The following is a 14407-nucleotide window of genomic DNA, read 5'->3' on the forward strand; positions in this document are numbered from 1 at the left end:
CCTTGAAAACAACAGTAGAATATCGCAGTCTCCAGTTTTTACATTATACCTCAACATATAAGGAAGTTGGATTATATATTCAAAATGCATATTTAGCAAAGTACATAACCAAACCAAGCACACGAGTTTAAGAAAATATATATATAAAAAAGCGGACTCGGCAGGTGTCCGTAGCATCCTTGGGACTAGCTGAAATGTAAAATGGTTAAGGGTTATGGTATGGATATCCCAAGGATCCCGAATAGCACTGGTCTTCTTATTATACCTCAGTGGGCTTCAAACACGTAAACATTACCCCCGTTGTATCATTGGCGGAAAGCTTTAGGCGCGGCGACCTCTAACCAATCAGCGAATTGTTTTCCTGTCCCGGAATGTAATAAATATCGCGGACGAAGAAATAGTGAGGGAAAGGACAAATATAAACAATTTTAGGACTATGTGGAATTATAAACCAATACATTCTTCAATATAACGTTAATACTTTATTATTATCCACAACTATTGCTAAATTGATATCTAGCTTTTAAGAGAATGGGGCCGTGTTGTGATACGAAGAACACACGTAAGGTAAGCTAGCTCGCTTTAGGCCTCTAGCTAAATTTACGCGGAAAAGGAGGGTAAGTAGCTAGCCAAACTAGCTTGCTAACTGTTTATAGAAAATAATAGTTAGTAATTTGTGCAACGAACAAGTTAGCCAGTCACGTCTAAGCAAGCAATTCCCCTACCCCCTAACTCATTTGTGGTGTATTGCTTTAGCTAGTAAGTTAAGGTTAATTAGCAAAAATGAGCGAAAAAACGAGCTGCAGCAAAAAGTCTGCAGTCTCCGCACTGAAGAAACGATGTCCGTCCCCTGATCAGGCTGGTGAGGCCCCGCTTCATAGTAAGTTAGCCAAAGTGGGCGACGACGTGTCCAGTGATTTAACATCGAATTCTCATGGAAACAAAAATGGGGAAGATGGCGATAAAGTATCAGCCAAGGAAGAGAAGAATAATGGAAATGACGAGAGTGGACTAGACGCTGATGCACATGTCAGCGTCGCCGAGAGTGCACCAGTCTCTCGCGATCCAAAGAAAGTAGACACCGAGGAAAGTGCTGGTGCTGGAGATTGCCGACCCTCAACTTCACTGGACCAGTCTGATTCGGCCGCAATAGCAGCCGCCAAGGCACTTGCTAGTTTCACAAGAGCAACTACAGATGAGGCGAAACAAACGTCCTGCTCCTCCAAAAAAGTTGTACATCATGAGAGACTGAGACACAAAGTTAAGCGTGGTGACCATGAGTCCTCAAAGGAACGGGCAAAACCTGAAAGGGGTCTTCACACGCAGGCAGCAGCGGCAGACAGCTCTACCTCACTGCGTGGAGTTGACAGGGAGGATGTTGAGGACATGCCCGATGAGGACGACGACTCAATACCTGGATCATCCTCCACGCCGAGTTCCTCATTCCCATCAGATAATGACGATGACGGGGAATGCGCCATAGTATCAGTGAAGATGGCCCCAGAGATCCGACAATCATTGTCCCTTCTGGCACAGGTACAGATGAGGCTGGATACTCTGGAGAAGAAAGGTGCGTGGCTCCACCAGCGGTTAGAGCTGAAGATGAGCTGCCAGCGCCGTCCACACCTGGACCAGCGCAGCTCAATCACACAAGCCATCCCTGACTTCTGGGTCACGGCAGTATCCTTTTGAATACTCTTAGAAACGCACACAGTGACACACACACACACTTTTCCAGATGGCAACAAATTACTTCATGATTCCAATTCATGTGCCTGTGAATTATGTGCATAGACACTGTATATGTTGGTGAGTGTGTAGGTATGTCACATTTATTTTTCTCTTGACTCAAAGCTCAACAGTTGTTGAACCACCCTCATCTCTCTGCTCACATCGACGAAACCGATGAAGACGCTCTCAGTTACATGACCAACCTTGAAGTAATTAAATAATCCCAGCGAAAATGTAATGAATCTTTATATTCTTCAGAATAAATAACCTATTGCTCCCCTGAATTTTAAATGTCTTGTCTCCTACGTAGATTGAATCCTTCAAAAACAACAAGCTTGGCTACAGAATCGGGTTCCACTTCAGGCGGAACCCTTACTTCAAAAACGTCATCATAGTGAAGGAGCTCCACCTTGGAATGGGAGGTGAGTGACAGATCCAGTTTTCATATCTATCTTGCTTGTCCGCTCTTATGTAAATGGACCCGGCTGGGGCACAACAATTGAATATAAGGGCAAATTAAGTCACCATCTCTAAACAACAGACTTTAGGATGCAACATTTAGACATTGGACAGGATAACACGGGAACAGGACTACCGTGGGATTCTGGCAGGAATAGGGATCAAGTTTGTGACCGGACCGAACAGGATCAATAGTCCACAGGGACGGGCAGTGCAGGAATTATTTACAGTTGAGGAACAAACAGTTATTTTTGTGTTGTAAGCAGTTTTAGGAGGACATATCGTTTTGAGTGTTTTTCCCCTCTACCCCTCCTCACTAGAGTAACACGCATTCTTCAGTCTTCAATCACTACAATTTTGGTATTTGTGACCGACTGGCTCGATTCGGTCTTGTGTAGCAAAATTTGAAATGGTATTTTTTACATTGGATAAAAGTAGAGACTCAGAGAAAATGGTATCATACACTACAGTTGAGGAACAATGGGAAAGTAATTCTGCTTTGAAAGTTGATAAACCTCACTTTTGAGAAAATGGCCTTTGAATATTTTGGTACACCTACTGGAGAGCTCTTTGTCTACAAGCATTCAGCATCGTTCACACCCTCTTAAGCTTTAGCCACACCCATCTCTTTAACCTCTCTGGGGTAGGTGGGACGCAATCGTCCCACCTGGCCAATAGCCAGGGAAAATACAGAGCGCCATATTCAAATAAAATGATATAAAAATCAAACTTTCATTAAAATCACACATGTAAGATACCAAATTAAAGCTACACTCGTTGTGAATCCAGCCAACATGTCAGATTTCAAAAAGGCTTTTCGGCGAAAGCATAAGATGCTATTATCTGATGATAGCACAACAGTAAACAAAGAGAGTAGCATATTTCAACACTGCAGGCACGACACAAAACGCAGAAATAAAAATATAAAAATCACTCCAATATGTCCCATAAACATCACAAATGGTCCTTTTGTTCGATTAATTCCATCGATATATATCCAAAATGTCAATTTATTTGGAGCGTTTCATCCAGAAAAACACAGCTTCCAACTTGCGCAACGTCACTACAAAATATATCAAAAGTTACATGTAAACTTTACCAAAACATTTCGAACTACTTTTGTAATACAACGTTAGGTATTTAATAATCGATCAAATTGAAGACGGGATGATCTGTGTTCAATACAAAAAGAAAACAAACTGACGCAACTTTTTTGGTAATGTGCCTCAAACAATTTACTTCAAGTGACCCTCATTTAAGATGTCCGTACTTCTTCATTACACAAAGGAATAACCTCAACCAATTTCCAAAGACTGGTGACATCCAGTGGAAGCAGTAGGAACTGCAAACAAGTCCCTTAGAAATCTGGTGTCCCAATGAAAACTCATTGAAAAGACAGTGACGTAATTTTTTTTTTAAATTCTGAATGGTTTGTCCTCTGGGTTTTGCCTGCTACATAAGTTCTGTTATACTCACAGACATGATTCAAACAGTTTTAGAAACTTCCCGAGTGTTTTCTATCCAAATCTACTAATGGTATGCATATCTTATATTCTGGGGATGAGTAGCAGGCAGTTGAATTTGGGTGTGCTATTTATCCAAAAGTGAAAATGCTGCCCCCTACCCCGAAGAAGTTAAGGGTTGAGCCGTGCTTTGTGTACTAACGCAGTCAAGCACCCAACCTAACTGGCTAACATTGGCTAGCTACTTCCAGACACAAATGCAAGAACAGCTCACTCTGACCATTTTACTTGCCCTTGCAGAGCTGGATATGCTGTTTTTTTATGTTATCCAGAGCGTTGGTGACTACAACTGTGCTGCTGGCAACAAATTACGTTTTTTTTTTATTCAACGTTTACAGACACCGGCCATTTTAAACGGGTGTTGAGCGTTCGTAAATGAGTCAGTTATTCTGAGCTCTGGCACACTCAGATGAGTGCTTGAAATCGGAGTAGATTTTACCAGCTACGTATATCAACAGCTGTCGCGGTGACATCATGAACATTCTATTGAAATGGATACTTGCATAGTGAAGTCTTTTGTTAAGACATCTAGCTAGCTAAACAATTAACCATAATCTCAATTCATGACGTTACTGCTAGAGGTCGACCGATTATGATTTTTCGATACCGATTTATTGGAGGACCAAAAAAAGCAGATACCGATTAATCAAACAATTTTAATATGTATTTGTAATCATGACAATTACAACAATACTGAATGAACACTTTAACTTAATATAATATATTTTAAAAATCCATTTAGTCTCAAATAAATAATGAAACATGTTCAATTTGGTTTAAATAATGCAAAAAAACAGTGTTGGAGAAGTAAAAGTGCAATATGTGCCATGTAAAAAAGCTAACGTTTAAGTTCCTTGCTCAGAACATGAGAACATATGAAAGCTGGTGGTTCAAGATTCCCAGTTCTTCAAAATTCCCAGTTTAGAAGTTTTAGGTTGTGGTTATTATAGGAATTATGATGCGTCGACTATTTCTCTCTATACTATTTGTATTTCATATACCTTTGACTATTGTTCTTATGGGCACTTTAGTATTGCCAGCCTAATCTCGGGAGTTGATAGGCTTGAAGTCATAAACAGCGCTGTGCTTCAATCATTGCTAAGAGCTGTTGGCAAACGCAGTAAAGTGCTGTTCAAATGAATGCTTAGAAGCCTGCTGCTGCCTACCACCGCTCAGACTGCTCTATCAAATCGTAGACTTATTATAATAATCACAGCAATACGAGCCTTTGGTCATTAATATGGTCAAATCCGGAAACTATCATTTCGAAAACAAAACGTTTATTCTTTCAGTGAAATACGGAACCGTTCCATATTTTATCGAACGAGTGGCAACCCTAAGTCTAAATATTGCTGTTACATTGCACAACCTTCAATGTTATGTCATAATTATGTAAAATTCTGGCAAATTAGTTCACAGTTCGCATCGGGCCAGGCGGCCCAAACTGTTGCATATACACTGACTCTGCTTGCACTGAATGCAAGAGAAGTGACACAATTTCCCTAGTTAATATTTCCTGCTAACATGAATTTCTTTTAACTAAATATGCAGATTAAAAAAATATATACTTCTGTGTATTGATTTTAAGAAAGGCATTGGTGTTTATGGTTAGGTACATTTGTGCATTTTTCGCGAATGCGCTTTTGTTAAATCATCACCCGTTTGGTGATGTTGAAGTAGGCTGTGATTCAACGATAAATTAACAGGCACCGCATTGATTATATGCAATGCAGGACAAGCTAGTTAACCTAGTAATATCATCAACCATGTGTAGTTAACTAGTGATTTTGTGAAGATTGTTTTTTATAAGATAAGTTTAATGCTAGCTAGCAACTTACCTTGGCTCCTTGCAGCCACAAGGTCCTTTTGACGCTGCACTCGCATAACAGGTGGTCAGCCTGCCACGCAGTTTCCTCGTGGATTGCAATGTAATCGGCGTCCAAAAATCAGATGACCGATTTATGAAAACTTGAAATCGGCCCTAATTAAATCGGTCAACCTCTAGTTACTACCCTGCATTAATCTGCAGGTAGCTAACCAACCAGGTTAAATGTTAGCTGGCTAACATTAGGCTATAACTAGCAATGCAAAGGCTCTGAGATACGAATAATATTACTACACAGATCATACACGTAACGTTAGCTAGCCAGCTAACGGTACACTTTAACTTGAAATGAAAATTACTTTGACAAAATTAGGAATGTGTAATATCTGAAAATGTAGCTAGCTAGACTCTCTTACCTGTCCGTATACATGGATGGATTCTTCCCCCTCTCTCTCGCGGATGCCATGGTTCCCCTTAAGTTGTAATCCGGAGACAGGTGTGTTCTCCATCTCCTTAGCTATCATACTCTAATTCCACTGATTTCATAACTTGGTCCTCCAGAAAGTGGAGAGAAACTCTAATGCAGTTCTGCTATGCGATGTCTTTTAAAAAAAATAATCTGTTAGACAGGATTACCTACACATATAAGATAAGTTTAATGCTAGCTAGCAAAGGTAAAAATCTGGCCTTCTGCCCCTGAACAAGGCAGTTAACCCACTGTTCCTAGGCCGTCATTGAAAATAAAAATGTGTTCTTAACTGACTTGCCTAGTTAAATAAAGGTAAAATAAAAAACATACTGACCAGCTCAAATAGACAAAAGCGTGCTACATGGCAGACCAATCCGAACTCCTCTCTCGGCATGTCCAGTCCACTCATTATCTTAGCCAATCATGGCTAGCAGCAAGGTTGCTGTCTTTTTTCTGTGGCTAAACTAGGCTCGTAATTAAAATATATATTTGTATTTACAGATAGCATACAAATGTAAGGCACATGAAAGTTCATATGTTCCAGAAGGCAATTCTGCCAAAAAAAATGCATTTTGATAAAAAAATAAAAGTTTACATTCAAATGGCTCTCCTGTGAAGTATTGACTCGCGACACATGCCTAGTTTACTGAAATGACACCAATAGTGATGCAGTCACTCTCCTCAACTTTGAGCCAGGCGAGACTGATATGCATGTTACTGACACTTTCCCTCCATGTACATCTAAGTGCAATATGTGCTGCATTGTACTGGACCAACTGCAATTCATCAATGTCTTTTGCTGCACATTTCCTTTGAATTACACAGCTGGGCAGTAGTCCAGGTTTGATGAAACTAGGGCCAGTACGACCTGTCTGGATGACTGAGATGTCAAGAAGGCAGAGCAACGCCCTATCATGGACAGACCTCTTCCTATTTTAGTAACCATTTGAATCTAAATGTTTTGACCATGACAGCTTGCTATCTAGGGTTACACCCAGTAGTTTAGTCTCCTCAACTTGCTCAATAGCCACATTATTCAATAATAGATCTAAACGAGGTTGAGTGAGGGATTTTAGTTTGAGATATTTAGCACCAGCCTATTGCTAGTTACCCATTCTAAAATTGACTGGAGCTCTGTTAAGTGTCTCAGTTATTTATTTTACTGTTGCTGACAGCGTGTATACGTTAAGTCATCAGCATACATAGGCAGACAGGCTTTATTCAAGGTCAGTGGAAGGTAATTTGTAAAAACAGAAAACAATGGCACTAGACTAGTGGTGGGGGGAAAAAATCATACTTGAATAGAAGTAAAGATGCCTTTTAAAAAGAAAATAACTCCAGTAAAAGTGAGTCACCCAGTAAAATACTACTCAGTAAAAGTATTTGGTTTTAAATGTACTTAAGTATCAAAAGTAAAAGTATATATCATTTAAATAATTTACAAATGAAGCATTTGTGTTTTGAGTCTGCCAGATCAGAGGCAGTAGGGATGACCAGGGATGTTCTCTTGATAAGTGTGCGAATTAGACAATCTTCTTGTCCTGCTAAGCATTCAAAGTGTAACGAGTTATTTTGGGTGTCAGGAATAATGTTAGGCGTAAAACCTATATTATTTTCTTTAGGAATGTAGTGAAGAAAAAGTTGTCAAAAATATATAAATAGTAAAGTACAGATTCCCCCCAAAACGACTTAAGTAGTACTTTAAAGTGTTTTTACTTCAGTACTTTACACCACTGCCCTAGCCGGCTGCAGAGCAGTACACCATACTCAACTGAATTTGCATGAGAGAGGCTTCCATTAACAAAAACCCTCTGTGTTCTATTCGAGGGGTAACTCTCAAACCATAATAAGGCAGAGGATGTAAATCCATAACACCAACATTTTTTCAGCAATAGGTTATGATCAATGACATCAAAAGCTGCATGGAGTCTAACAAAACAGCTCCTTCAATCTTCTTACTATCAATTTCTTTCAGCCAATAATCAGTCATGTGTCAGTGCCGAGCATGTAGTGCCCTTCGCTATAAGCGTGCTGAAAGTCTGTTAATTTGTTTTCTGTAAATTAACTTTATTTGATCAAACAATTTTTGTTCTCCCAAAGTTTGATTGGTCAGCTGTTTGAACCATTTAAAGGGTGCTCTGCTATTTTTGAGTAGTGAAGTGATCTTTGCCTTGTTCCATGGCACCCACTGTCTTCTAGGCTTAAATTGAAGATGTCAGGATTCACAATGTATTCTGCTACCAACCTCAGCAATTGACCATCCAGGTTGTCGGTACCAGGTGGTTTGTCCTTATTTATAGATAGCAAAAGAAATGTATCAGCTGGGCAGGCAATGGAAAGTAGCTACCAGCGAGCGAACAGCTCTCGTGTCTTGTGAGGGGCCATTGCTATGAAAACAAACACGCAGCAGGGAGTTGGGGGGACCGACAGACGAGCAGCTAATGGAGGAAGTTATTTCTGCATGTTAAAATGAGCACGGGACTGGAGTAATTTTATATCGGGACAGGAAAATTGTCGGGGTCATGGAACTGTTGTGGGACACGGACAGTACGGGGAAAATAGTAACAGGACCAGACTCCCGTGTCTACGCAGAGGTGTAATCTGGTTTTTGGTGTAAATGAGGCCAATAATGACAATATCCTTCCCCTGTTACATGTCCTCTTACAGGATCTCCAGTGTCTTTCTCTGACCCCATCCTGTGGTACCGCGGGCAGAACCTGACGCTCCACAGTGAACCCAGGAGATCGGGACGTGGCATTTACCAGACCTTCTTCAACTGGTTCAGCGACCACACCAGCCCTGGCCGGGACGATATAGCACAGGTAACGGCATGCTCACTGCTTGGCACAGGTTGCGAACTGGTGCACAGTCTGACATGCATGAAGTAATCCAGCACACACATTCAACATTTTAGTCAACAGATTTTTCACCTAGTCGGCTCAGTGATTCCAACCAGCGACCTTTCGGTTACTGGCCCAACGCTCTTAGCCGCTAGGCTATTTGCCACCCATTGAACATTGCACAGTTCCGCTGGTGACCACACGACTGCCATTATTTAAGGCTCTATAACTCTTAACGTTACTGCACTATTCCAACACACTGTTCTGTTTGTTCCGTGTGAATCTATAGATACTGAAGGATGACCTTTTCAGAAACCCTCTGAGATACTACCTGACTCCACTGTGGGAACCCAGGCAGAATGGCAGGTAAGCTGCCCAACAAAACTTCTTCTTGTGGAACTAAGTTCAATAAGGACTGTTCCATCTCCATGATACTATTACCATGCTATTACCACTTTAATATGTGATGTAATGTAGCCTAAAATAATACCAAACACTTTTATTAGAAAGCATTTTGTGTATAAAAAAAACCAGGACGTGACAGGTCTCAAGATTGTCCTAACTATCACAACTACGGATGCAAATTTCAGTCAATTTTGCTGCCGACTAACCGATCCCAATTATCTGGTCAACAAACTGTTATATTTTTTCCAAACAGTAAAATTACTGACCAACAGAAAATACTATGCATGCATACATACCACTGGGCTAGATGCATACAAGGAACAGGCATTTTTCATTAAGAGCTTAATGGAAACAGGCAAAATAGCAAACCTATTATCTTCGTCAAAAGGCTATAGCCTATTATTGAACATGCACTTCCTGTAATGAAGCAGCTAATAAAACCAAACTTTCACCAGAATGTAATTCGCAGTAAAACACAGTTTTAAACAGCACACCTGATGTGAGCGGTTCCATATGTGACAGAGATAAACATCTTCGTTAGAAACATGGAAACAACTAGGATAGGTTGCTAATATGACTGGGATGGTGCCTTTGGCTTCTGGACAACGAAAGAAAGTTGATATGAAAACCAATAGAACAGGAGAGAAATGCTTGTTAATGGCACGAGGAAGTCTTAATAAAATAATTGCCTTCATGTTTCTATAGATGGATTTTGGCAAGGCTACTTTGTCGCAAATTAAGACATGCCTCATTATTTGAAGTATAGTAACATTTTCAGGTTTCAAACAATTATACTGCATCAAGCTCATATTGTAAAGTAGTGGGTGATGCGCTGATAGGCTGCCAACCGTTTACTTTATATGCACTCGAATGGCGAATGAGAGGCAAACTTTAATTACGAGTTGAGGTTGAGAAATAAAAGTGGCTATTTTTAATCGTGGTGATCAAAACCATTTTTAACAGGCGAATGCTTTTAGAATTGTTATTTGTTGCGCAATGACTGGGCTGACAAAAGCACTTCACTCCAGTACCAGCTTTTTGTAGAGCTACTCTCGTGCTGTTAACATCCCTGATCACAACATCCGGTTCCAACAGCACCAGTGGGCCCAAGCCAGCTGACAACAGCAACGGGGATGATTGTGTGGTGATCTCCGACTCGGATGATGACGAAGACCAGGCTGAAGAGCAGGCTAAGCCTGGACGAGGTCATAGCAGGGAAGAGGAGGATGAAGATGAGGACAAGGTGCATGGGGGCCAAGATGCAGGTTAGAGAAGACTAATGGACCTGATTCTAGTGCTTTAGGGCCACACTGTCTGCTGGTTTACCTCTACCTCCTGAGAAATGTGTATAAGTGTATAGCAAGATCTCCCTGTATGAGTAAGCAGGTGAATAGACAGCGAATATGTCCTCAGAATCAGATGAAAAAGCCCACAGGAGGATGGTGATGGAGAGGTGGTGATAGACAGTAAGACATTTTCCACAAGCAGAAATGTTATACGAGAACCACATAGAATGTGGAAGTTTGTTGGATCTGCTGGTCAGCTTTGCAGCTCAGTTCAGAACATGAAGTCATTGTTTGGATGAAAGTCTATTTATTTCAATGGTTCAGGAAGACTTTGTGATTTTTTACATGCAAACTCGGCAGCTTATTCACACTGATCTGCCAATTTTCTGCAAAATCCAGTAGACTCAAAGACTGTTCGTACATTAAATAAGGGGTATTTGTACAGTCATTGGAAGTTATTTTTTTAATGTTTACTTGGTTAAGGTGTGCTTTGTTTATACATTTTGGTTACCTGATACTTCAATCCACCACTCAATGTTTTTACCATTCACACACATTTTATTGCAGGGGGAACTAAAATCAACAGTTTTGACCAATTGTACAACATAATTATATTCCTACTCAACATTCACCATAATCCATTGTTAAACCCCTGTTTATATCCCGTGCCAATCAATCCATTTGCTCAAAGTGGGAAACCCATTATAAAAGGTCTGATCATCTCCAGGGTCTGATGACAGCGGCCAGGAGGCCAGAGAGGATGAGGATGAGGACTCGTACGGAGAGAAGGATGAAGCGGTGGATGAATTACGAGGTCGCGAGGTTCGAGACCAAGATGACGAGGAGGATATTGAGGTGGACGAAGAAGAGGACGAGTGCTAAGATTGTTCATTTTTCCCAGTTTCCTTTTTTCTTATTATGCACAAAAGCAAAATGATTAATACATTCTAAGTTCCTCATTGCCTTTTTAAAATCAGGGTAAATTAAAAAAGCAGAGACATCATGTTTTGATCTCCTATTGGTCAGCCCATCTTTTGAGTACTTTAACTTGGTGAAAAAAATACTTTGTTTCACCTTTAACATTCTGTCATAAAGAGCACATGTTAAAAAACATGTTTTTGGACTATAGCAGGTGCCTGTTAAGTGACAAATAAAGTAACAGGGTTGATTTTATCTTAAATTAGCCATAAAATCCCTCTTAACAGGGAGAATGGAAGCTTGTCTTGTGCAACAGGGAGGGGCAATTTGAATGCAAGCTTCACCCCAAAAAATGAAATTGTTAAAACAGTTACCCATAGATAGACATGTTATGCTCAACCCGTATAGTTTTCCACCACAAAACTAGAAAATTGCCAAAAAGAGTCGAACCAGCTCACCTGCTTTTGTGCACAATTTCTACTTAAAATATCAAAGGGATGCAAAAGGCACTCATTTCGTCGAACGACCCGTATATTTTAGTGTAGTCTGTTTTGATTTTTGTTTGAATTTTAGATCCCAGTAATAAAGAATCTAAGGAGCCATGCCTATATCTTAATTCTGCATCGTGAAAGGTATTAGTTCTTGAGTCATTCACTCTTGTTGATAGGGCTGCTCAACACAAAATGGAAAGAAAACTAATACAATCGTATTAAATGAGGTTTGAGACTGCGAAAATTTGAGAGCATCTCTTGTTGCAAGTAGTTCTATAAAACAATCCTAGATATTTTACTGACCGGCATCAGTGATCACGTCTTGAACTTTTCCTATTGTAAATCTCATCTTTGACGAAGTAAAAAGGTGATTTTATTTTTTTGTTGAGGGGTTGTAATCATTTACAAAACATGTCTCGGATGCACTTCATACTGAACCAAATCTTGTTCTCAGGGATGACCTAGTCGTGGGTGTTTTCATGGAAGGAAACTGATTTATTTTAGAGACCATATAAGGTTTTCTTACACACCTACCATTGTTTGGGTGTATCTGTGTAAAATAAGTTTATTCTACAGTAGTTTGTTAGTTTAAGGTAAATATAGGTAATGTGTCACCTGTGTTTTTCCTTTTCTATCATAAACTTAGTGTGTAGCTCTACACCCATATTCACATTTTCTAGTCAATGTATTCATTTAAATCATTTTAAAGCTGGAATCCTTCATGGCGAAACAGACACGCCCGTTTGCGATATTACAACAAAGAAGTTACTGCAAATAAAATAAATCCCATCTCAGATGTCATTGCAAGCGCGATTGAAGAGCACAATATGTACTGCAATGCTTTACTGCTCCTCAGCCAGTGGCGCTGTTTCCCGCTACTCTGGATTCCATCTTTAAATATATTTTAACAAATTGATTGAGATGTGTGAAATCCAACATTTTGACATGAATTGTAATATTTTGAGCTTGTTGCATTGTTTTTGTTTTTATCTTTTAGAAACTGGTATCCATCACATTTAATTTTGTTTTCGTTTTTTTTGCAATAAGTAAAGTTAAGTCACGATGATGTTTGAATGGTGTGCTGTTCAGAGAGAATATTTGCATTGATTGTTGCTTCAAAGGCATTGATGAGTGGTCTGACGAAGTAGCATAACTGTAGCCAAGGGTTGCTCTTAAACTACTGTAGCAATACTAGTGCTTTTATGTTATTTCTTTTCCACACAGACTGGTGGCATTGGCATGTACATATTTAAAGTTAACCTTTTGTGCAGAGTTCAGATCTGTTAAGCTTAAATCGTTATCTGTAACCATCTGGAATTTGAAATATAGTGTACATTAACAAAGTTATATTTTGTGTGCTGAATTTTATAGTATGCTGTAGTTTTGAAGAAAGTGTTTGTTAGTTTTTTAAGATGTCCACATTTTGAATCAGACTTAATTAAATAGCAAGTTTTATTTATTTTTGCTTACTGTTTTTAATTGTTTAAATGTTGATATTAGAAATTGTTAGGGTGACACAATCATAGCCTGTAATAGCCATACTGATCTGGGCCCAGAATGGGGTCAATACGGGTCCCAACTTTTTAGCAACTCAGTCCAGTTCAACTTACTGCTGTTGAGAGTTATAATAGAATGCACACGGTGCAATTACAGAATTTGGTATTGTAATGGCAGTTTTCCTCTTATGTCATTCACTGATAGACCTTTAGGTTATAAATAGCTTTCTGTCAAATGTCCAGTTTATCATGGAGCTGATTCCAGTCTGGTTCGTAAGTTAGGTTGTAGTTATCATGGCCAGATATTGTGCCCAGGGGCCTCAACCCCCCCCCCCCCCTCCCCCAATTTGATTTTGTTGTGTCACTCAGGTATCATATGAACACACACAAGACATGGCAATGTGTAGAATTGCAGGAATTTAGCTATAAAAATTACAATTTCATCTGCCAACAAGTGGGGTTTGAACAGTTTGGGTTCCATAGGTTGCTCGGTGGGGGTTACTATGATGATAAATTACAATATTCCTCTGGACCTTTGCCACCTAGGAACTTTGTGTGACCAGACCTCAAATAGTTGAGTACCTATAAAAGTTGTTCTGGAAATGCAATGTTCTGGATGGAATATATTGCCAAACCAGAAGATGGCAGTATACAAAAGCAAGGATAAGTGGTATCGCTACTCTGAACTCCTTTTGTAACCCAAATGATGGGTACAGTCAATTTGGTAAAAAGTATTGAACAAATTGTACTTTGACTTGGAAACAAAGGCCTACTGTGTATCCAAGGTAACTGCATCCCTGAGCTTACCTTTCTTTGCCCAATGATTAAGTATGTTTAATACGATGCATCTCAGCATGAAAGACCTTGATACCCAAGATGAGATACTCAAATGACAACTGACTTTGACATTGGCAGCAAAGACATCGTATTTACAATATGTTTAGGTTGGCCAATTCTTATGTGA

General features: G+C 39.7%; 1 protein-coding gene across 2 annotated transcripts; it reads left to right on the forward strand.

Annotated features, from left to right (window-relative positions):
• The first annotated feature begins 369 nt into the window (after window positions 1–369).
• Window positions 370–13406, forward strand: LOC139542480 (protein SET-like). 2 transcript variants are annotated; one of them, XM_071347942.1, is made up of 8 exons: window positions 389–567; window positions 1537–1680; window positions 1863–1940; window positions 2042–2153; window positions 8675–8829; window positions 9137–9213; window positions 10348–10517; window positions 11266–13406. In XM_071347942.1, the coding sequence occupies exons 1-8, from the start codon at window positions 532–534 to the stop codon at window positions 11418–11420; spliced, it is 927 nt and encodes a 308-aa protein (XP_071204043.1). In that variant the 5' UTR covers window positions 389–531; the 3' UTR covers window positions 11421–13406. The 2 variants fall into 2 exon arrangements, with proteins under 2 accessions (XP_071204042.1, XP_071204043.1); XM_071347941.1 differs by having other exon boundaries at window positions 370–1680.
• The last annotated feature ends 1001 nt before the right edge of the window (window positions 13407–14407 follow it).

Source organism: Salvelinus alpinus, chromosome 17, assembly GCF_045679555.1.
Source record: "Salvelinus alpinus chromosome 17, SLU_Salpinus.1, whole genome shotgun sequence".
Lineage (NCBI taxonomy): Eukaryota > Metazoa > Chordata > Actinopteri > Salmoniformes > Salmonidae > Salvelinus > Salvelinus alpinus.

Excerpts from the sequence above, each read along its gene's own strand:
- LOC139542480 (XM_071347941.1), top strand. The coding sequence starts at position 784 with ATGAGCGAAAAAACGAGCTGCAGCAAAAAGTCTGCAGTCTCCGCACTG. Across the intron at positions 1,941-2,041 it reads GTTACATGACCAACCTTGAA|ATTGAATCCTTCAAAAACAA; the intron begins GTAATTAAATAA and ends TCTCCTACGTAG. Across the intron at positions 10,518-11,265 it reads GCATGGGGGCCAAGATGCAG|GGTCTGATGACAGCGGCCAG; the intron begins GTTAGAGAAGAC and ends GATCATCTCCAG.